At 36.3% G+C, this 23,314-nt stretch overlaps 2 protein-coding genes across 2 annotated transcripts; one reads left to right on the top strand and one right to left on the bottom strand.

The window, feature by feature from the left end:
* The first annotated feature begins 1,651 nt into the window (after positions 1 to 1,651).
* Positions 1,652 to 12,959, top strand: gabrr3a (gamma-aminobutyric acid type A receptor subunit rho3a). Its single transcript, XM_079449076.1, has 9 exons — positions 1,652 to 2,131; positions 3,305 to 3,417; positions 5,743 to 5,810; positions 6,452 to 6,675; positions 8,728 to 8,810; positions 9,107 to 9,244; positions 9,795 to 9,947; positions 10,955 to 11,148; positions 11,712 to 12,959. The coding sequence occupies exons 1-9, from the start codon at positions 1,989 to 1,991 to the stop codon at positions 12,012 to 12,014; spliced, it is 1,419 nt and encodes a 472-aa protein (XP_079305202.1). The 5' UTR covers positions 1,652 to 1,988; the 3' UTR covers positions 12,015 to 12,959.
* Positions 12,878 to 22,900, bottom strand: LOC306889778 (adhesion G-protein coupled receptor G4). The gene is made up of 25 exons (XM_079449069.1): positions 22,620 to 22,900; positions 21,724 to 21,812; positions 20,031 to 20,722; positions 19,912 to 19,957; positions 19,757 to 19,795; positions 19,616 to 19,677; positions 19,422 to 19,492; positions 19,095 to 19,128; positions 18,966 to 19,003; positions 18,739 to 18,866; positions 18,551 to 18,650; positions 18,234 to 18,346; positions 17,802 to 18,009; positions 17,426 to 17,582; positions 17,148 to 17,309; positions 16,825 to 16,944; positions 16,599 to 16,644; positions 16,407 to 16,516; positions 16,174 to 16,295; positions 15,826 to 16,097; positions 15,616 to 15,727; positions 14,910 to 15,193; positions 14,436 to 14,537; positions 14,232 to 14,360; positions 12,878 to 13,447 (listed from the first exon to the last, which is right to left on the bottom strand). The coding sequence occupies exons 1-25, from the start codon at positions 22,691 to 22,693 to the stop codon at positions 13,344 to 13,346; spliced, it is 3,414 nt and encodes a 1,137-aa protein (XP_079305195.1). The 5' UTR covers positions 22,694 to 22,900; the 3' UTR covers positions 12,878 to 13,343.
* Positions 22,901 to 23,314: the final 414 nt, after the last annotated feature.

Raw genomic sequence — 23,314 nt, 5'->3', positions numbered from 1 at the left:
GTAAAAACCCTGGAAATTTTACGGCAGGCAAAACATGTAAATCTTGTGTCCTTGACACTTTTTCACCGTATTTCAAAAATATGTGAAAAAGCATAAACATTTTTTTAAAATATGTGAACATTTGTAAAAAAGGTTTTATTAACAGTAACAGGGAAATATAATTTCAATAACTGAGAAAATGTATTATGATTTTTGCAAATTCAATTCTAACCAGGCTAAAAGATTATTGGCCAAGCTTTTGCTTGAGGTTTGTCAAGATCTTTTTCAGAATGTCAAAGTCAGGCTTACTATCCTTTTTTATATGTTCTATATTAAAAATGACATTATTAATTTAGCATAAAATGTGCACATTGTTGGAAGTAGTTTTCAAAGATTCAGCCGTTTTGATAATGGACATGCCTAGTTACTTTCCCACTAGGGGCATCAGATAGTAGTGAAATCAACAACAATATGGATAAACACTGTATCAAACATCATCTAGCCACAAATAACTGTGTTGCTATAACTACACAATTTCCCTTTCACTGTGATTGAAAAACAGCTTTTGATCTCCTTCTTATAATAATTAATGATGTGAATATTGAAGGATGATAAACAGTGTAAAAAAGCACCATCCTCCAGTGGCCTACACTGTGAGTCCCGTCCACGTCACCCTTAGATGGAACCACTCTTCTTTGCCCTCAATAACGCTCTAATCCTGGATTAAAGCAACATGTTACTGGACTGGGATTACTGTTCCAGTGACTGCAATTTTATTATTGATTGTGGGCCACTGTGTTCCTTGGACTCTGCAACACTCATGTTTATTCTCACGTGAACTCTTATCTTATTTCTCTCTTCGACAAGAATCTGAACTGGTTCAGAGAATGACTGCAATTTTTTTCCAAGTATTTTTCTATTGTTTTGCAGTACAAATTACATAAAAAAAATATATGTAAATAAATGGTGCTTATTTCAAGCAATTTGCTTGATTTGGATTTTTATTGGAAAACAAGACATAATATCTTAGGTAATTCTTTACCAAATAATCTTGATTTACTTTTTATCTGTCGACGAAAATACTTAATTTTTGCAGTGTAAGCATTACTCTCTCCCATCTCTTTCTAGTCTTCCTCTAGAACACATTTTTATCTCCCAATCGTCTGTTTATCATCTCATGACTATAATCCTCTATGATGCGACATAAACAGTAAGTTTACATATGTTCAGCCTGATAAAGACCTAATAGCGGGATAACAGGCATTTACTGTACAGCAGTGTAAGACCTAGATACACAGACAATATACTGTATAGTGATTGATGCTTTTACATGTTTTATGACTAGAGATATTTGGTCTATGTTGATAGAACCGATGACATCAATATTTATTCAAGAGGTAGAAATGCTGGGCTCAGAAGGTTCACAAACATATTTGTCAAGTTTATGTACGTGGTTGTCTCTCACAGAGATGTGATCTTAAAGTTAAAATCCGATCTTGAAAAAGAAAGCGTTCCGCTTTTTATAAAACAAACCTGATGAAAGTACTGGTTGCAAAGCATCCCCCAAGAGTTTATAGGTTACTGAAAGATTTCAGCAGCTGTACGTAAAGAGATTACGGAGGAATTAACGTCATTCTTTTGTCATTATAGACACAAATTGATATTTGGTTTTAATCAGAGAGAGGAGAGGGAGAGGGAAAACACCATGTCAGAAGAACAGACAGGCTTTAGGCAGGGTGGGGTGAACTGTGGGAATCACAGACAGCCGTCCGTATGCACAAGAGCTCACCAGTGGAGACTGAAGTCACAAGTCGTGATGCTGGGATCACAAATGACTGTCATGTAAAAATTCTAGCTGTGTGGATCTAAGGGCCACCGGGAAACCTACGGAAATGAGGAACACCACGAGGTGGAAGGGATGCTGGGTAAGGTGTTTCGGAACGGCTCTGTGACAGAGGAGCATCTCTTTATTTCTTCCTGTGTTAGACCGCGGAGCCCAGGCGTCGGCCATGAACTTGGTTCTCCCGGCAGTGAGGCTAATGTGCCTGGCCTGGCTGTGGCCCGTGACCTTGCTTAAAGGAACCAACACTCCAAGCCACCGCAGGAATAAGGATGTCTACCTGGGGGAAAATGTACGACACAAGCATGGAGGGTGAGGACACCTGAGTTCACTGTTTTTATGCCTGCGGTTTTAGTAGATCTTAAAATGCAAAAATGTATATATGAGTCCTGAATACTGTCTCTCATAAAGCCTAATCCATATGAGATGCTGAGTTTGCAGCTTGATGTTTACATCTGGCATGTCATGATTTGTCAATATCTTTAGCTGATCTGTGAGCAGTTTTCTCCTTTGAACTGGTTTCCACAGTTTGGGATGTAATGCCAGACCTAGCAGACTTTAGATGTTTCGTTTGAACTTCTTAGATGCATTAGCAAAATGCTCTTGTTGTTTGAACTTTGCTTTGTTTATAATCTGTTGAATTTCCATGTCAGTGTGTTTATACAGCAGTGTCTTCCGTCGCTGTTGTTTTGTGCTTGTTTGATGTGTTTTAATTGCAGCTGAAATGCTGTTATGTCTGGGGGTGAGTTGAGCAAGGTTGAGGGTAGAATTAATGGTGGTTAAAGAAAGTCTGTAATTACAGCTCATGGTTGAGCAGGGTATGTGAGGTACAAAACAAAACAAAACACTGGGTAGTAATTAAGTCTTTTTGTGCTAATCTGGAGGAGGTTCGTTTACAGGAAATAGTGCCACTTGTGCCAAAAGGCTAAGGATAGGTTTTCTTTGTTTTCTTCCGTTGTGGTGGAAAAGAGTACTGGTAAAATTCCAAAAGCTTGGGTTCTCATGCCCAAAGTGCGAGTGTCAACATTCAGATTAGTCAACAAATATGGGCTTTTCAGTATTTTCTGAAACTGTCCATTATCCTGTAGATAATACGTTTGGAATTAATCCAAATGTGACCAAGCAAATATGATTGCACCACACAATATTCTAATCAGTTATGTGAAGAATTTATTTATTTAAATATTTATCATATTGATATTACTTAGAATGTACAATAAAAAACTATTTTAGTCAATTTGAGTGCAAATTAACTCTTCGTATTATGAAGCCAATATCACTGCACCAAGCAATATAATAAACATTTGTATTTTTGTGTTAAATACAGTATTTGTTCTGAGGCAAATGTACTATGAGTGTGAATATAATAAAGATATCTGTCTGCCATGTAATGTACTTGTCAATTTCTGTGAATTCATGTTTATGTAACTGCATAAACCATAGAGATCAGATAAACTAACTTCTTACATTTTGTCTTTTAATCAGCCGAATAGACTTCAAAATGAAGAAGTCTGACAGTACCAAATCTCTACTGATTAAATCGGAGCAGCTCCTGCGTATTGAGGATCATGACTTCGCTATGAGACCTGGTTTTGGAGGTGATGAATTTCTATATATACAGTCCATGCAGTGTATGTTTTTCTAGTATGATTTTGACTATGCAGTGGGTTGATAATATATTTGATCACTTAAACTGCATTTCAAATTGTATAAATTGTAATTGCATTGAATGTCAAACTATCAGATGAAGTTGCTTCTGTAAACAAATGATGAGTTCTTGTCACAAAACCAGCTTTACTTCATGTTTTTACAATTGCTTTTGCCTGTTCAGTCAATTCCGTTTTCCCTTTATGTTCAGACAGGTCTCAGAGCAATGGCGTGTAGTTAATAACACCTGTTGACACATTCTGTGTGACCACCAGAAAGTGTTCAAATTATTTTTGTCTAATTTGGTGGTTTTTCCTATTGCATTTACACAGTGTATTGAAAATGACATGTTATTTAATTCGGTTATAATGAGAAAATACATGTTTGACAGGGAATGGAGGACAGTTGGCACAAATACAGGGCATGAAAGCATTGTCACTAATATAACTGGAGAAAGCAAAGAGAGAGACAATTTGGACATATGGGACTTTAACACAGATTTAAACTGGCATAAACGCTGTCTGAACATTTGTTATATCATTAAATACACAACTTTATTCTCCCCTTATAACCTTTTTTCTCTCATGCATTTTAAGCTGCTTACAATGTATGAAACATGCTGTGCGGACAAAGATAGCCTGCTTGCTGCTGTTATTTGACAGTACATGTCCATTCAGAGATGACCCACAGAACAGGGTTAAATTCTGCTTTTGATACAGTGAATGAGTTTAAGACCGCAAGATTTGAGAGGTACGGTGAGGGAATTTGATTCTGGGCTGAGATCTTTAAAAATTGTAGGTTATAGTGTCATATGCAATGCGTCCAAACCAAATAAATAAATAAAACTACTCTGACCCAGATTGTAGTGCCAAGCAGACAATACACAGAGGCAGCTGTGTTTTTATACATGGTAATCTGGATTATAACCTCAGCCGGCCTCAGAGAATGCATTTCGAATGTGGCTGAATCTTGCATGATAGTGTTTTCATCAAAATCCGAAATATAATTGTTATTTAAAAATTATTTTCGAGAAATGTTGTTTACCACAACAATTATTTTAGAGAGTAATACCGTGGTACTTCTATGGGTATATGTTATTGAAGGATGACCAGGATATTAGGATGTGAATGAAGTGCATTCCTTGTGGTACCAATTTTATACAGTTTTCCGAGATCGACAACTTTAAAGAATGACATTGTACTACGGTCCAATAAAAACAGAGCAGTATGGTACACGTTATCTTAGAGTGCGTGTGATTTTAATTGTGAGGCTAATCCCTGCACAGGAACACTAAGATTGAGTTTCGGTTTATTATAGTTCAGATTAGTGGAACGCCGTTCGTGCCGGTGCTTCTCTGAAAACAGCAAGAGATTGATAATCACACTGTCTCAGTCGTGTGCAACGTGACAGAGTTGTCGGCAGAAAGCTTATCGACTTGATTCTGTTGGAAGGTTAGTCAAGAGTCACCAAGAGTACATACATTCAGTAGCATTGGCTTCCTTTGTACTGTTGAGTTTGTTTTACTCTATATAATAAAACTTGATTTTTTGGTGAACTACTGTAACTACAGTATGTGTTTAAGCTGTTGTTTCTGTTTTACTCAGAACACGCGTTCGTTTAAAGCTGTCTTGGATCTCCAGATCCAGATGTTGGACAGAGCGGAGCATCCCTCCATATACAACTCTGATATTTAAACAGTTCTATCCCGCGTCGTTCTGTTATGACAATGCAAATTGCATGCTCTCGTTCTCTCGCAAATATTTACTCATTCAATAGGATCATAACTTCTACAGATGGATCTTAGCAGCTAAGAGGTGGTTTGATAGCCCTCGGACGCAAACAGATTTGACAGTAGATAAACACAGTTGACATTACTGAGGAGGGAAGGCAGGTGTTACATGTTTTTTTGTGGAGTTACTTTGCTCAGATTTGTATATAAAAGGAATTCAACTGAAACGGTCGGCTAGTCAATGAGTCCTGAGGAACATCATTCAGTGAAGTTACATTTCACATGAGTGCTGTGCGTGCTCATTTCAGAAGATGGAACTATGGGATTGTGTGGACACAAGACAAGTATAACTGCACACTCAGGTATCCCAGAATATAACCACGAGTAGCATTTGATCATGCTTTTATATGGCTCAAAGTGATATCCAACTTTGGACGATTGACATCCTTTTCATTTTATTCAAATGTATTGTAATATGCTAAATCACTTTTATGAGTCATTCCTTAATTCTTACTATTTCTTGTTTGTGTCACTGTTTTTGATTAAGGCTCGGCTATTCCGGTGGGCATCGATGTACAGGTGGAGAGTATTGACAGTATTTCTGAGGTCAATATGGTAGGCATCTGCTCTTTTATAAATCACTTTTAACCTTTGCCCTGTCAGCATACTTCAAGCTTACTATAAATCCTCAACCATTTAAACAGATTGAGTTCACAACCGAAGCAGAGGTCAAAGGTCAAAACACAGAAGTACTTTGAATAGTGCCCAAACGGTGGATGTTTTCCTTTGGTGTATATATCCAGAGGCATAGGAATGACAGATTGTGACATTTATTAGAGGGATTTGTGCTTGGGTTGTCCCTTTGAATAATACAGTGAACGAAAGGGATCAGACAGATATATTTATATTTATTAAGATAATAAATGTATTAAGACTAATAGAAAAGTGTCAAACAAAATAGACAAAAATCCATGCATTTCTTAATTTTAAATATTTGGGGATTGACATTTAATGTTGTAAAGGTAAACAATTTATTTCACATGTGTTTTGTCTATAGTTTTAATTGATCCTGTGCAATTCTATTTTTAGGACAAATAAATATTCACAAAAAAATGTCAGAACGGCCTCATTGAATAATTTTGCCTTGGGCCGTGGGCCCCAGGTTCGCCTCTGTATATATCTTGTTGTGAACACCTAAAAAATATGGACATGCCGACTTTTCACATTTTAGTAAAATGTCTTTTATGTGCATGCAGGACTTCACAATGACCTTGTACCTCAGACATTATTGGCAGGATGACAGACTGGCCTTCCCCTCCAGTAGCAACAAAAGTCGAACGTTCGACGCTCGGCTGGTGAAAAAAATCTGGGTGCCAGACGTGTTCTTTGTTCACTCCAAGCGTTCTTTCATTCACGACACAACTATGGAAAACATCATGCTGAGAGTCTATCCAGATGGAAACATTCTTTACAGTGTCAGGTAATGCAGTAAGAACCATTTTCCTAACAAGAAGGGCTGTGAAACAAAAATGGTAGGATGATAGGATGTTTGCTTCGAAGTAAACATTTTTAGGATTTGTCATGACATGCTTACAGGAATTTCATTTCCTTACGTTGTTTCAAACCTGTAGAGCTTGCTAGCTAAATTATCGCTCACGTGTAGTTCATTCAACTTTTGTATGCGGCCAATTCCATGTTACGAATAATGGTACCTTGATAAATGCGGCTTAAAGTGTTTGGAATGACAGCAACTTTATTTTCATTGTTGGATTGACCATCCCTTTTGACAAATTCCATGTGTACATTAACTGACAGATGAGGGGTGGTTTCTCTTTAAAGTAGTCACATTGTTGACCAGATATTGATTTTAAGAAATGGCAAGACAGCTTGCAAGTGTAGGCTTGTGTATCTGAGCTTCATGCACAGACTTTGTTTAATGCAAAATTACTTGTAAATTTTTTGCATTGTTTATATATTTTATATGCTTAGGCCTATATAAGGGTCAATGACACTAACTATACCACTAGTAATGTGGTGCGACCATTAATATCAATCATTGTATTGAATTAAAATATATAATTTTTGTGCCTGAAATGTAAATCTCGGATACAGTATGCTTATGTGAATGATATACATATACAGATACATATATACATAAAGGGCTCGACATTAACGCTTGTCCGGGGCAAGTGAATGTTTTGTATGGACAAGTGATTGAGTAACTTGAAAAAAACAATTACATCAGTGCTATATGGCATATATGTAGAATTGAATGTGCATTAGACAGGGCTGCGTGCTTGTGTGAAGTGCGTTTGTCGTGGTTGTGCTCGTTTGTGTGTGACAAAAATGGCACACCGTACTGGGTCCATGTAACTAGATGTGGACGAGGATCCTGTTATTTAAATGTAATCTGGCTGTTTTTTGTGCCTAAGTGAATTATGTGAGTACACAGTTTAACATACAACACGAGTTATGGTCGAGGATTTATCTGCGTCTGCACTGTATGAGGACGTGAACTTCATCTCAAGAGTTGCTCTGCGAGTTTATTTTGCGAGAGTTTTACTGTTTGAGTGAAGCTATCGGCAAACACACAAAAACTCAAGCGTCTTCTCGAAAACCCTTCAAAATAAAACATACAGCTTTAACACAAAAAAAATACTGCTTGCCTTTGGAGGTTCACCGCATCCCTGTGAGCGCCATTAGTCCCCCTTTGTGGGTTTTTTGTTACCCCGTTCCGAAGTGGATTTTGGTTGCATTTTCCCAAGTGGATTATCCCCTGGTCTTTCAGTTGGACTTTGTTTGCTTTTTGCCCCTCGTGGCTTCGTTGTTTGGCTGTTTTTTTGCCTGTTTGTCTTCCCCCTTGTTGTAAATAAAGACCGTCTTTGCTTACCTGGCTGTCTGCGCTTGGGTTCTCCGCACACACTCTGACCTATTACCAAATTCAGGCGGTCAAAGCAGACACTAGTTAAAATGCTTCGATGCAAACTTGATCAATCTAAATCCAAAACAATTATATTGATTGTACCTATTATGATTTAAATGAAATAAGTCATTTGAATTACAAATTTACTTGTCCCCAGGACAACCACAAGACAATGCTTAATGTCAAGCCCTGTATATATATAGATTTTCAGGAAAAATACATTTGTTAATTTAAGAAGACAAAATTATAGAACAAAAAATGATATGATTCATAACCAAAACTCAAAGAAAAGCAATAACGTTGTTCCTGAAGACTTTAGATACTAAAAGTGTTAAACATGTCGAGGAAATTAATTAATTTTGAGGTAAACCACGGACACACCACAGAACACTGCTTAAGGCTATGGCCAATTCATTGAATAAAAACACTAAAATCACTTAATTTAACATTTTAATCTGCATGTATGTGTACCCCACATTCTTAATGTTTTAATAACTGCAATAGATAGTTTTATTTACATTTTAAAATTGGCATGAATCCATATAAAACATTGAACCATAAGCACCTTGTTTTTAAGTGTGACGCAGAAGTGTAAAATGTGATTTGCAGAATCACAGTGACGGCTCTTTGTTCGATGGACTTCAGCAGGTTTCCTTTAGACACACAGAACTGTTCTCTAGAGCTGGAGAGTTGTGAGTATACCATCTGTATGAGTTTGTGTGTGTAGCATGCAAACACTGAAAAGTACAGTACCATAAACATGTAAAAGTAAATCACAAGTCAGAGCACTTCACACAGAAGACCTGTCAAAATATCCAAATATAGAATTAGAATAGATTGCATGGACCTCAGCTTCAGAGGTGAGATGATGGAGCTAGCTTTATATGCTCTGTGTTCTTTCCTCTGAAGTGTGCCGTCCATGTATCTTCAAAGAGAGACGTTGCTGGCTTATTCCTCCTCTTCCCTCACTTTTTTTACTCTCTTGAAGACGCGTACAATGAGAACGACCTCATGCTCTATTGGAAGAATGGGAACGATTCATTAAGGACTGACGAGATTGCTCTCTCGCAGTTTTTTATTGAAGAATTCCACCCTTCCTACGGGCTAGCCTTCTACAGCAGCACCGGTATGTCCGCAAAATTTCCTTCTGCATGCATTATTTGCCATAGTGTCATGTGCTTTATTAATAGAATAAAGAAATTCCAGCATTCCTGACTGACATAAGGTTGGCTCCATACATCTGGCTCTGCTGAGTTATTCTCAGAAAATGGTGCAATTTGTTTAAGAAAACTCTGTTTGAATCATGTGGTCAAAATATTATGGTGTCACTTCCTTAAACACGAGCTGTAATGTCACAACAGAAAGTACAGTACTGCATTTTCTCAGAAAAAAATGTTTTATATATTTTTACTATATAAATAATATTTTGATATAAATCATTTGATCATATTATTAATACATTTTAAAACATAATTTTAAATAATTATGTCCATAATTACTTTAACTATAATGATATCGATGGCACCATTTCCTCTCTACAAAAATTAATCGAATTTTTGTTTTAAGTATAAACCCCTATGAATTTTGTTGGATTTATGCCTAAAACAAGAAAAAATACATAAAGACTCGTAATAGCTTACACAGTTTTGCAAAAATATTTGTGTTTTCTCCTTCAGGCTGGTATAACAGGCTGTACATAAACTTCATCCTAAGGAGGCACATTTTCTTCTTCATGCTGCAGACGTACTTTCCCACAATGCTTATGGTCATGCTCTCCTGGGTTTCTTTTTGGATCGATAGGAGAGCTGTACCGGCTCGAGTCTCTCTGGGTAAACCCAGTATTTTATTTATGTAGTGAGATAGTCTCTTTCAATGACCAGAAATGTCAGTGTTGCAACATTTAGTGTTTGTTTTACATTTATAAATTTGGCCGGTGCTTTTGTGTTTGTTTAGGGATGTTTTATCAATACTTCTCTACGAAGGCCAAAAAGACTGTAACTTTGTTTTTAGTCGAAAAGGAGTTATTGGTATTTTTGGGACATTCAAAACTTCCTTTATCATGTGTATCTTGAGTCAATAATGGGTTGTCTTAACAGTAACTTCAAAAAGCCCAATAGAAAAAGAAAACAAATATTCCAAGTTTCACACACTAGCAAGGTATTTTGCATTTGTTGGGCAGATGTATCAGTATGTCTATTTTTAAAAGACAAAATATATTATTTTACCAAAATTAAGAGTTTTAAGTTTTCTATAAAACTCCTTTGAAACAATCTGGGCAAGTTTGTAACAGTGAACTTGGCTCACTCTCTAAAAACAAGCATAGACCAGTTTGGATGAATGAAATACCTTCAAATAAAGGCTAAAGTTGAGTCACGATACTGCGGTTTATGAACAAAATGAAGAAGTCCCCAACGGTGGTTGCTTCTTGAGTGTTTCTATGTGCCAATATAGGCCTGCTAGTAAAAAAATGTGAAGTCAGGCAACCCAAAAATGGCCTTCAGTCATTTTAGATCAGACTCAAGGGCATAGCTTTACTGTATGTTTTACATGTTTACTGATAGGCCTATTACTGCCATTTTCATGGGTTTCAAATACCCATGGATCTGTATTTGAAATGTATTAGACAACAAAAAGTTATAACAGAGCATTATACTATAGGAACAAACATGTATGATACTACGTAGGAAAATGCGTGGAGAAGCCACGTAATAAATGCTAGGCTATCTATTTCGTTTGACCAATGTTACGTAAACTGCGTATGTGAGTGTTAACCCTGGTTGAAATGTCACGTCTGTTTCTTTCTTGTCACTGTTTCACGCTTGTAACGTTACAACAGGAATCACGACTGTGTTGACCATGTCTACAATAATAACGGGGGTTTCAGCATCCATGCCTCAGGTGTCTTATGTGAAAGCGGTGGACATTTACCTTTGGGCTAGTTTCCTCTTCGTTTTCCTGTCAGTCATTGAATACGCTGCCGTAAACTACTTCACCACGGTGGAGGAGATGAAGAAACTTAAGAACGCTAAGGTTAGCCAATGCCATCGTGCTTCACTTAACTGCAGATGTGGTCATCGTAAATAATGAGTAATGTTTCCTACGGTAATGACAGCTCCGAACAGTAACATTTAATGTAGATGTCGCCCCCCTATGGCTGTAAGGTGTCATTGCAGTTATAAATGTTAAGCGCAACATACGCCTAACTATTATTTTCCATTTGCTGTTTACGCCATGAATGGCTCAATATAAATGTTGAAAATAAACATTTGTCAAAAGGCAGAACATTTCATATTTTTACTAAATACATTTAAATAACTGGACCCCTCCCATCAGACCACATGAATCCATAGTGGTACAGAACATCCACAACAATCCAATTCATTTTGCATATAAAAACATGTTTCTACCTACTTATTTCTTATTTATTTACTTATTGTTGCTTTAAAATTCAGTTGAGTAAATGATGGCAGAATTTAAATTTTTGGGTGAAGTATCCCTTTAATTTTGCGAATTTTTGTTTTTAACTCAGAAATAGGTTATTCAATATTTTTTCTACTCATTGTAAAGACGTTTATTTCTGCTTTCTGCACAAGCTCCCAGTTTCCTACGACGCAAACCAAGCAATGGCATACGACGGCTGTTTTCACGATGATATTGATGTTTCACCTTTCCCTGACCTTCCGGCCACGCCCAGCACGACACGGACGATCCCGCCCACAACTTCCCCTGCTGAGCCGCCGCCCACTGAGGGCACCAGACTCTGGAAGAAAAGATCAGTCCGCAGCAACGTCAGATACATCATGAGCAACAGTTACATGATTGACTCATACTCCAGAATCCTCTTTCCTGTTGCGTATCTTCTCTTCAACATTATATACTGGTGTATATACTCTTGATTATGTACAAGGATTTTTTGATCATTCACTGCAATAGTCCAAGATAAGACGACAGTTATCACAAAAGACAAGTTGTGTGACATCAAACTTTGGGCCTGCTGTGGCTATCGAGCAATAGGACTGATGAAATGGACAGTGAAAACTGGAGAAATAATGGACAGTATATGCTGCCCTCATTCTTCTCAGACATTTTAAAAGTTTTGGATATTTTAAAAGAATATTTTGTCATAAATAAAGCTCTTGTGTAAGATAATCCGATAAATTGTGACAATGAAGCACATTCTCTGGTGGAAATTCAGTGAGGACTCTATTTGGGGACATATATTTTTAAACCATAGACGCAGAAAATCCCATTATGTTTATGCTTTAAATTGGCATAGTGTCAGAAGCCATTTTGTGGATAAAAGATGGAAATCCTCTACATTTTAAACTTGTTAGGGTGACATAGTGTCAGTATAGTCTGGATATATTGGCAGAACTATTTGTGGTCTAGGTATACAAGACACCTCAACAATAAACAAGTGTGCAATATTGGCTCATTCACAACAATCAATAAAACTATAAGACTTCACTAATGTTGAAAAGACAATGCCAAAGAATTTAGGAGAAATGTTTGCAGACGTTAATGTCAGAATTAAAATTTTGTCCATTTCATAACATTAATAACAGAGAACAATATATTTGCAACTTATATTTTAGATTGCTATATAATGCTTATGAAACACTTTCAATCGACTGATAAATGCCTGAACACCCTGGCTCAAGAAAATTGCCTAAGACTGGAGATTGTGCTTTTATAATGCAATTGCCATATTTGTGTGCGTCAGTTGGGTTGTGTGTGTGCATGATCCCTGTGCATGTGTAAAATAAATCATGTTTATTGTTCAGGCACTCTTTACAAACATTTTAAAAAAAATTATTCATTATTCTCATGATTAAAGTTATAAATAAACACAAAAATAAAACAACATTACAACATATTTGATAAGAGTATTTTGAGTATTCCAGCCTCAAGCTACTTTCATAAAACAATCATTGACCAAAGCGTATAAGAAAATCATTCCATTTCAAACACAGTTCGCCAGTGGTTACTGTTTACAAAAGAAGGTTGTCCATGAACCATCATATGTTTTCTGGTTATATAGTTTTTCTATTTTTACATTTCATTGATTAAAGTGCTTCATTTGAAGTTAAAATATAAACCTCTTTTGTTAAATACATTACAACACACAATACATTGTGTAAAGTTAAAATACAAATAACAGTGTCTTATCACTGTCACACAAACATGCAGATTCACTTGGCAGGAGCCATTGTGGATCATCATTATCAATATGACTTTTTACCCCGGTGTTTGTTATTGGTCTCGTTCAATACCACGTCTGAGTTGGACTTTTCAGATGCTTTTATTATCCTATCATCATATGGGTTACCTAGAGGTGAAATTAAGGTTTATGAGCAAATACATCAACAATCCCTATTCAAGACAATCTCCATGTTTTACACAGATTAGTAAATTTATAATAATTTTCTACTTAAAGTCAATATAATGGCACTGTTTACTTTCTTAATAAACATTCCTGTATTTTATTCTAAATGAATCATGCTATTCTAAAAAATGCTTAATAAATGTTTTTATATTTTTGAGCAAAATTGCATTGCTGTGAGTAGTTGTCAGAGATGTATAGTAGTTAAAAGTACATACTTTTCAAGAATCTGTACTTTATTGAAGTGTTTTGCCTATGAAGTTGCCTTCCTTATGAATCACACAGTATATTATTATTTTTACTCCACTGCATGGTTTTACCTTTAATATAGTACTTAAGACCATTTTATGTACTTCAGTATTAAAAGGTACTACAACATTTATTATTAAAATGTAGTGCAGAAAAAAGTATTATATATGCTTTACAATGTAGTAAAGTAAATTTCATCCAAAGAAAAAACACTCTCATAATATACAGATTTTTTTAAATGTACTCAAGTAAAAATACTTAACTATTCAACACTGGTACCTATTCCTATAAAACAACCTTTTTTAGTTTGTTTGTTGGTTTGTTTTTGGTAACTAGCTGAAAGTGTCTGACAGAGGCGTAAAGATGGGAAATTTACCGTTAGTTAACATCATCTGCTGGGAATTTCAGCTAATAAATATACAGAGTATGCAGTCAAAACATAATGCCACAAAGTGAAGCCAGTTAAACAGGTAATACTCACTTATCCCCATGGGCAAATCAGAGGTGCTGTCATTATTCAGGAAAGATGAACTAGAATAATTGGAATGAGCTGATGAAGGTCTTTTCTTGGGAGCTTTTTTAATCTTCTGAGTTGCTGTATGACTCCATTCTGGCATGGCAAAGAAAACAGGGTGATGTTAATCACCAAAACGCAGATCTGCAAGAACCTCAGAAGGCTTTGTACCTGAGTTCTCTGGTAGCCTCAGTTTTCCACAACACAGGTATGTTCTCCATTGTCGTCTGACATTTTCTTTCAAGGCACAGTGGTAGATGAAGATAAACAATCCTGTAATGAGATAAGATGCATTCAATTGTCAACTTGCCATAAGAACGGGATGCTAATAAGCCTGAGACATGTCACCCCATTATATAAACGATTGAACAAAGGATGTGAAATGAATTATAGTCACGACAGAATCCTGGCTTTTCCTTTACCTAACTGTCACAGACAGAAATCTTTATGTATCAAGGAATAAAATTCACCCTTACGAAAAATATCTTTACATGTCCTGTTAATAATGTGACGTGATCTTGATCAAGTCGATTTTATGCCTTTGGTTTGAATACATCATGCACAAAAATCATTTATTTAGAAAGTCAGTATGGCCTATGTTGATTTGGTGATGTTGATAGAGTGTATGTGCAGATTGAGACTTACCTTGTAAAGAGTTAAATATTGCAAACAGGTACATGAAGGGCAGGTTAACGGGATCCCAAGCGAAGAAAGCGAAGCCCCAGGTGAGACCCAAAAGCACAGTGAGTCCTGCCACACTGCGAATCTCCTGCCAGGAACTGCGATGCTGCACATTTTGTGGATTCTGCCTCCTAATGCGACACAACTGGACCAATACCACAATAAACATGGTGAAGTTTATCAGGAAGACAATGCAGAAGTATCCGACCACAGCCACATAGAAAACAATGTCATTGGTGATCCAGCAACTGTGGAGGTAAGGAAATGTGAAAAAAGTGCATTTTAGATACATTAATACATTAATAGGATAGTTTTCACCCAAAATAAAACGTATGTCATCTTTTATTCACACTCCTGTCATTTCCATCCTGTATGACTTTCTTACGCAGAACACAAAAGAAGATAATTTGAATAAGGTTGGTAACCGGACCGTCAGTGAGAGAGGACCAGGCCTGGACTTTATATTGTGGTTTGTGTGTGTCTATTTACGTTTGATTTTATTAATTAAAAGTTATTTTATGTTCGCCGGTTCCCGCCTCCTTCCTTCCCTTTTATTGAACCTTGTTACAAATATGTATTAATAATAATAATATATTTAAAAACGTTTCATTCTCTTAATTGCAGGCCGTTTGTGGCTGCTGGCCAAAATGAAAACGTCCTTATTACTCACAACTGATCTGGTGTTCCATCCACAAATTTCCCGTATGATACAATGCCGTAGTTTTTTGATGTCGTGATGTTGTTTGTAGCTATGACGACTATGACCACAATGAGTGGAATTCCTTTAAAAAAAGCAAGATGACCTCATCAGACAAAACAACTCAACAAACACCCATCAACAAGTGCTGATGAAATCTGAAATGTAACTCAGCACCCTTACCCCACCCGGCAAATCCAATCTTGAGCATAAAGCGAGAGATATAAGTGTTGAACACTTTAACAAGTGCTATATACATGTGGAGCGCCTCCATGGCCATCCATGTGAAGGAGGCTAGAAGAAAGTAGTGCAGAAAGAAAGCAGTGGAGATGCAAAGGCCTGTCACTTCTGGGAACTGAGTCAGCCAGCCGTCTACCAGGAACACTAGGTTCAACAGCAGCAGGGCCAAACACAGCTGAATAAGGATCTTAGACGGGATATCGTTGCGCAGTTTACTATAAAGAGATACAAAAGGTAAGCATACTTTGAAAAGTCATTAAAGTTGTCAGAATAACTCAGAGCGATCCATACCTAAAGGCCAGGTAAGTGAGCAGTGTAATGGACAGGAAAATAGACGAAAGGCCACAGCCGATAAATGTTATGTAAGTCAGGATTGTGTTTTGCAACGGATCTTGAGGCTGCTTGGATAAGTCCTGTAAAGAGAGATTGACCCAGACATCTCAAATTATACAGTAACAACCCGAAGGACGAAATGTCCTATGAAACATAAATACATCAGGTGAGGTAAATGCTAAGCGACTTACTAGCAGAATACCGAAGCTGGTGAGGTGGTTACAGCTGCATTGTGTTTCTTGCTCAGATGATGATGAGTTAACCTTAGTGCAGCCTTCAGAACTCCAGCCGCCCGTACCACCTGTTACAGGGGATCTGGGGTCAGAACGTATGCATAAAATACGAAGCAGTTAAAGGTTAAAGTACTTTATAATAAAATTTACCATTTAAGCCAAGGTCCCAGAATGCACATAATACCTTTTTGTTACCCTGTAGAAGGGAAATAAACAAGAAAGAAAATTGTTCTGACTTAGACCAATATTGCATATGCGTATATATATATAGCATATTTATATATATATATATATATATATATATATATATATATATATATATATGTATTACATATGGTGAAATGTTTATTCATAACACAAAGTGATTAACATTAACCGGAGTCTCTGTGTTCTGCAGTGTTATGGTCACGTTCTTCTGTAGATTAGAGATGTTTAGATTAGCCACACTGGCACTCAGAATCCCACTGATCAGTTTGCGTTCACCAAGTGCTTTATCCTACAAAGAAATATATAAAGAGCCCATTTTATTTTATTATTTGATGTTTTTTGCTATATTTATGTATGACATGCTCAAAGGTCAGAGTTTATATAAATACAGAATTTATATCAATATTATATTATATTTATATTATAATTTATATCAATACAAATCACACTAATATTGCTAAATAATGAATCTGCATGTATCAGGGCTCAGACCTGAAAGAATGTGCTCTTATTGTAGAAGTTAAACTGCACTCTGGATGCGAGCTCCTGTTCCTGCGAGCTGAGGTTCTGTGTCAGTGAAGCCGGAAGAATGGCTGAACCCAGAGGGACAGATCGAACCTGAACATCTCTCTTTAGCCTGGAGTCGCTGTGGATCTATTGTATCAATAAAAGCATTATCAGATCTTGTAAACTAAACTTGCATTTTTCCTTCATCAGCAACAGTTCCATGAACAGTTCTATTATCGTCTGTGAGATGAAAAGGATGTTACCTGCACGTTTGATGGGTCAGTTATGGAGAAGGACGTCTCCTGAAACTTGGCCCCATTGACTTTCTTCACGGCCAGAGCCAGTGATGAAGTAAGTAATATCTCACTCTCTCCTGATACAACCAGTTTAAGACCCACAGTGTCCACAATTCCATTGGCCCTTGTAACCAGATGTGGACAGAGTCAATACTTCGACAACATTTTGTGTAAACTAAATAGCTAAGACACAGATATGGTGACGTTTGTCTTGAATAACGCATAAACCAACCTAAAAGTAAACACTTTTAGTGTCCACAAAATGCGGAAAAAATAACCCAAACATCAAAAAACAATAAGACCACAGATAATGTTGTCCACTAGAAACTGCTTTTCTACTCACCGTTTGGAGAAGGGGGCCATTACAGCTACAGGTACATCGAGCAGATAGTTCACAATCCCCACAGAAGTGTTTGCCAGAGCCACACTGACATTTGGCCCGGAGAGAAGCCTCTCCAGCTTTGTTATGATCGAGTCCACTTCAGAGGAGGTTAAACTTGAAGGGTTTGCAGTCATGTTTAACAGTTCACCAGCATCTGGGTTTGTGGATGCTAAACCAAGAGAATAAAGAAAAAAACATTTATGAAAGGACACATGGCTGTTTTCTGGCTGGATTGATGATAAGGTGTTTACAAATGTAACGATATCAAATCTCTCATTAACATGACTGGGTCATAGTCTGACCACAACATTAGAAAAACAATGTTGATAAAAAAATGAAGCAGATATTTAGAGGTTGATGCAATCCTGAGCCCTGTAGACAAAAGTAACCTACCTGTGGAAGGTGGGGGGGATGTGGAAGAAGGGGTAGAAAATGTGCCGTTGATATATGTCACGTTAGAATTACAGTTGTCATTCTGAAGAACAGCTACAATTGATCCGTTAAAGCTACAAATACAAAGTACTATTAAGAGAAACTGAAATGTATTGGCAAATAAAACACATCAAAAGCAATTCAGGCAGACCTACAAAGATAAGCAATTATTTACATAAAAAGTTACAGAACACAAAGTATGTAAACATTCAGTTGTAAATCATCAACGTTCGAAACACTACAAGAATAATATGTTATTTTCCGTAAGGATTACGTACCATGTCAAATTTCCTGCACACTGATGATCAGAATTGCTTGAGTTATTGCATTCATTGTATAGTCCGGAAGAATTGTTCGTTGTGTTATGTAAACACACACCTGTCAGAAAAGTTTAATAAATCCATTATGTAAACTTTACTAACATTTTAAGATAAAATAAGACATGAAAAAACATGGGTTCACTTACCCACTCGTTCTACACCTCCTATCAAAGTGCCATTAGTAGTTGAGTTCCCTGCATCTTTCAATGTTTTTTTAATGCAGCATACATCGACCGGTCTACTCAATTTTAAAAGTACTTCACATAGTGCTTCCCTGTGAGAACAAGATTAAGTATAAGCATACAGTAGAGTAACTTTACACAACACTACCTGAATGTTTTCCAAATCAAAATGAACAACATTTGATACTGACGTTGCAACAGGTCCTGTTTCGCATGAGACCTTTATGTCCTAAAAATGAAAAAACATATGTTTCATTTATTACATTAAATATGATGAAAAACAAGTTTGTGTTGCTTTAATGACAACTGTCTGTGCTTACTAGAAACGGGTCTGGTGTGCTTGTCGAGGCATTTCTGAACATACAGAAGAAAAGATTAAGTTATCTCTATTGATAGTGGGATTAAATGTATGTCAAGTAAAAGCAGCTGAAAGCTTGTATAACATTGCAGAACTTAGATGTACTTTTAATGTTCATCAAAATTATTTATTTGATCATGATGAAGTTCTTTAGACTTAATTTTTGATTGATATATATATATTTTTTTTTTATTGATATTAGGACAAGTTTTGACAAGACAAAATGGCGTGTCGACTGTATTTTTACATGTTCATAAAAAGGTGTGGTTTTCCATACAAAATATTGTACCTGGTGTTGCTGACGCTGGAATTATCTGCATCGACACATTTACTAAGGGTGCTTTGAAACACTGACCTAAACTGAAAAAGCACATTGCAGATTATATAGTCTACACATAAAACTTTCACAATTTATATGATTACATAATTTATGATGTTTCAAAACCAGATCCAGAAAAATGTTCTTAGTGTTTCTAAACTTACCCATTCTTGGAAAACTAGACTCTGATTTTCACTCTGTACAGATATAGCCATCCAGTAAAATGCTATAACCGTAAACAGAGTCAGTTTAGCACTGTATTCCATTCATTTGTCAGAGGAAGGGCGTAATATTTGTATACTTACTTTGATTACAGTTTAGATAAAAGCTACAGGGCATGATTGCTGAAACAAAAAATGAACTGTTTAATATTATATTAAAAACATTCAAACTAATATGATAAGTGGTTGTTTGGTATAGAGAAAGAAAGTTTAGATGTTCAGATCTTCATAAGCCTTACTAGTCGGAAATGCTGATGTCGTGTAGGGGGTTGACAACATTTCAGCCTGAAAATGATAAAAAATAATTTTAATATGGTTTCTGATAACATGATAGAACTGTTGTCTTAATGATACTTACCACGTTTCTAGATGTATTAAAAATTGTGGTGTTTACTGTGATTGTAGTTATTGCGGGTGTCGTTGCATTCGTGAAGTTTTCTGCTGTTGTTGCTGTTCCGTTTGTTTGTGTAGCTGTTGATGTGTTTGTTGAGATTGTGGCTGTTGTTGCTGTTCCGTTTGTTTGTGTAGCTGTTGATGTGTTTGTTGAGATTGTTGCTGCTGTTGCTGTTCCGTTTGTTTGTGTAGCTGTTGATGTGTTTGTTGAGATTGTGGCTGTTGTTGCTGTTCCGTTTGTTTGTGTAGCTGTTGATGTGTTTGTTGAGATTGTTGCTGCTGTTGCTGTTCCGTTTGTTTGTGTAGCTGTTGATGTGTTTGTTGAGATTGTGGCTGTTGTTGCTGTTCCGTTTGTTTGTGTAGCTGTTGATGTGTTTGTAGAGATTGTGGCTGTTGTTGCTGTTCCGTTTGTTTGTGTAGCTGTTGATGTGTTTGTTGAGATTGTGGCTGTTGTTGCTGTTCCGTTTGTTTGTGTAGCTGTTGATGTGTTTGTTGAGATTGTTGCTGTTGTTGCTGTTTCGTTTGTTTGTGTAGTTGTTGATGTGTTTGTTGAGATTGTTGCTGCTGTTGCTGTTTCGTTTGTTTTTGTAGTTGTTGATGTGTTTGTTGAGATTGTTGCTGCTGCTGCTGCTGCTGCAGCTGTTGTCGTTGTTGCAGCTGTGACAATTGTTGAGAAATCAAAATCAAATAAAAAAGGTGAATCATTTTAAAACATGATATTTATGAATTACTGTATTAAAATTCAGCTTTGTACATATTGAGCTTTTTTGTGTATGTGTATGTAAAACATTTTAAATCTCTATTCACTCCATAATTCTCTTTTAATTCCTTTTCCCCTTTCTTGTTTCCAAACGTAGCCTTTAAATGCTCTGTATCTGTCTTTGTGTAACTCTGTCTGCCCAGTTAAGTGATTTGTCTTGTGTGATGGGCTTTTGTTTCGTGCCAGACTAGAACATGTCGAGCAGGTTGTCTGCCCATTCTGTATATTTGCATTGTTGGTAATTGTTTTTCAAGTTAACTGCAGATATTTTTGGTATGACTCACATTCCGACTAAAAGACATTGAACAATATTGCAGTTCATTCCCACACATATCTCTGCTGTCCTTCTGAAACCTTTTTTGCCCTAAATCATTAGTTTTATATGACCCTGGATTTTGCAAATATCTAACTAATAAAAAGTATTAAAAAGTGCCTGAAAACACAGAGTTTAATCATTTAAAAACTACAGTGTTAAATCCATTTTCTGAAAAACAGTGAATTTGGACATCCAAGGTTTTGAAAGGACAGCAACGATGTGCATACTCTTAAATATAACAAAGATCTTAAAAAAGGCCTTAAAATGAAAAATATACTTAATTAATAATAGGATCTAAAATCTCATATACATTTAGTATACAGAAAATTCTAGACATTGTATTAAATTAAATGGTACAAGCTCTTTCAGTTGCCTTACACTTTTGGACCCCGCTGTATGTCCAGTTGCACACATATAAAAGATTACATTAAAGATTACAGAATCCATTATTCAATGTTACTACGTTGTGCATATTGGTTTTTTACCTTTATAATCTACACATTCAGAAGAACAGGTGAGCAAACATGCGGAAGTAGCACAATATAGTAGTGTGTCTTCTACAAAAGGTATGGCAGAACTCACCTGAAGAGCACTGCAGGAGCAAGAGCAGAGCAAATACATAATCCATAGATCTCCAGAGCCCAAAGCTCCCTTTAGATTTGGTTGTCATCCTTCAAAAACACATCAGAGGAAATGAAACAGATTGAAAAAGGACATAGGACAACATGTGCTTGCCAAGTTGTGACTCCCATGCAAAAGGCGGGGACACAATTGCATTTACTATGTTTCCATTTACTTTTATTTGGCAATTAGGAAATTTGAGAAATGCAGCAGTTTATGGACCAATTGATAGCCCAACAGTGTCAAATATTGTTTAATCCTCTGCCTCAGTCTGAAAGCTTTTAAAATGCCATGCTAGTCTCATTTGGGTTTTTGTTGGTCTTTACTGCTCAAAATATGAACAGAACACCAGCTAGACTGGTAAAACCATCTTAGGCTGTTTGAGAAGGCAAATGGGGTTGTGCAACATGTCTAAAGAATGTGGGTGGTCTTATTTAAAACACACACCTTATCAATGATTAGACATTAAAGAAAAAAGTGTAATAAATGGCTAACCTAGTAACAAAGAAGACACACTAGATAATGGTGAAGGATTGGGTACGATTTTTACAAAAGTGTACAAGGAAACAAACAGAGAGTGAGAGAGCCTGTGCTAAATAGGTTTAATCTTTGTTATTTATGACTAATATGTTTATCATTAAATCAGAGTGATGATTTAAATCATTACTATAGTAGCATATTATTCTTTTTAACAATAAGTAATGCATATAATATGAGGCAGGCACTGTAAGATACCTTCTAAGCAGCACGTAGCCACGATTTATACAAAATATAAATATACAAAATGACTAAAATAATATATGAACATAATTAATGAATTAAAAGTTATTATTATTTCCCTCAAATTAGACACATACCTTGATGACGGAGAAAGTTGTCTATAGATCCTGTTGTGTTTCACATCGTCACTCGTACAGACGCACCGAACCATCGACTCTTCTTCACTCACAGAATAAACGTTTTCCTTTTGACAACTTCTGTCCACTTTTCCACAGAAGTCCGCAGCCAGTTTACTTAAATGTGTAAACTTGTATGAAAATTGTATGAAAAAGGGTTTCTTAGTAGTTTTTTAAAGCGATATCCCTTTGACGTCTTGACAGATCACATATGGAATTCGACATTGGCGCTATCAGTGAACGGAGAGTTATGCGCCCCGCCCACTTTAACCCAAACTACAACACACCCAAAAGCAGAGGTCACCTCCAGAGAATCACCTAAAATAAATTATTGTTGATGAATGTAAACTATATCTTAAATCAGTAAACAGGCTAATGTCCATCCATTAACAAAAAAGTAAGTTTAAATTTCGTGAACCCTGAGGATATAATATATAGGCCTACTATAGATTAACATTCATTTGAAAGAAATTGTAATGTTATTATTCATTAGAAATATCTTTTCACTGGTCTTTTTGTGGTTGTTGCATATCTTTGGTAACTTTGTTACATGGACTAACAGGTAATTCTGCTTTTAACTTGTAGTGCTTTTACTTCTTAGGAATGTGTAAAAACACGTTTACGTCATCTCAGGTGGTTCCACCCATACCTGCATC

This window comes from Barbatula barbatula (assembly GCF_947034865.1).
Source record: "Barbatula barbatula genome assembly, chromosome: 24".
In the NCBI taxonomy this organism is placed as follows: domain Eukaryota; kingdom Metazoa; phylum Chordata; class Actinopteri; order Cypriniformes; family Nemacheilidae; genus Barbatula; species Barbatula barbatula.
Note: the sequence above shows the minus strand (reverse complement) of the source record. Positions and strands in the feature narration are given on the sequence as shown.

Coding starts and splice junctions, on each gene's coding strand:
- gabrr3a (XM_079449076.1), top strand. CDS start 1,989: ATGAACTTGGTTCTCCCGGCAGTGAGGCTAATGTGCCTGGCCTGGCTG. Junction 8,811..9,106: donor TTCTCTAGAGCTGGAGAGTT/GTGAGTATACCA, acceptor ACTCTCTTGAAG/ACGCGTACAATGAGAACGAC. Junction 9,245..9,794: donor AGCCTTCTACAGCAGCACCG/GTATGTCCGCAA, acceptor TTTCTCCTTCAG/GCTGGTATAACAGGCTGTAC.
- LOC306889778 (XM_079449069.1), bottom strand. CDS start 22,693: ATGGTTCGGTGCGTCTGTACGAGTGACGATGTGAAACACAACAGGATC. Junction 16,645..16,824: donor TGCAGAACACAGAGACTCCG/GTTAATGTTAAT, acceptor TCCCTTCTACAG/GGTAACAAAAAGGTATTATG. Junction 16,098..16,173: donor CTCACTTACCTGGCCTTTAG/GTATGGATCGCT, acceptor ATCTCTTTATAG/TAAACTGCGCAACGATATCC.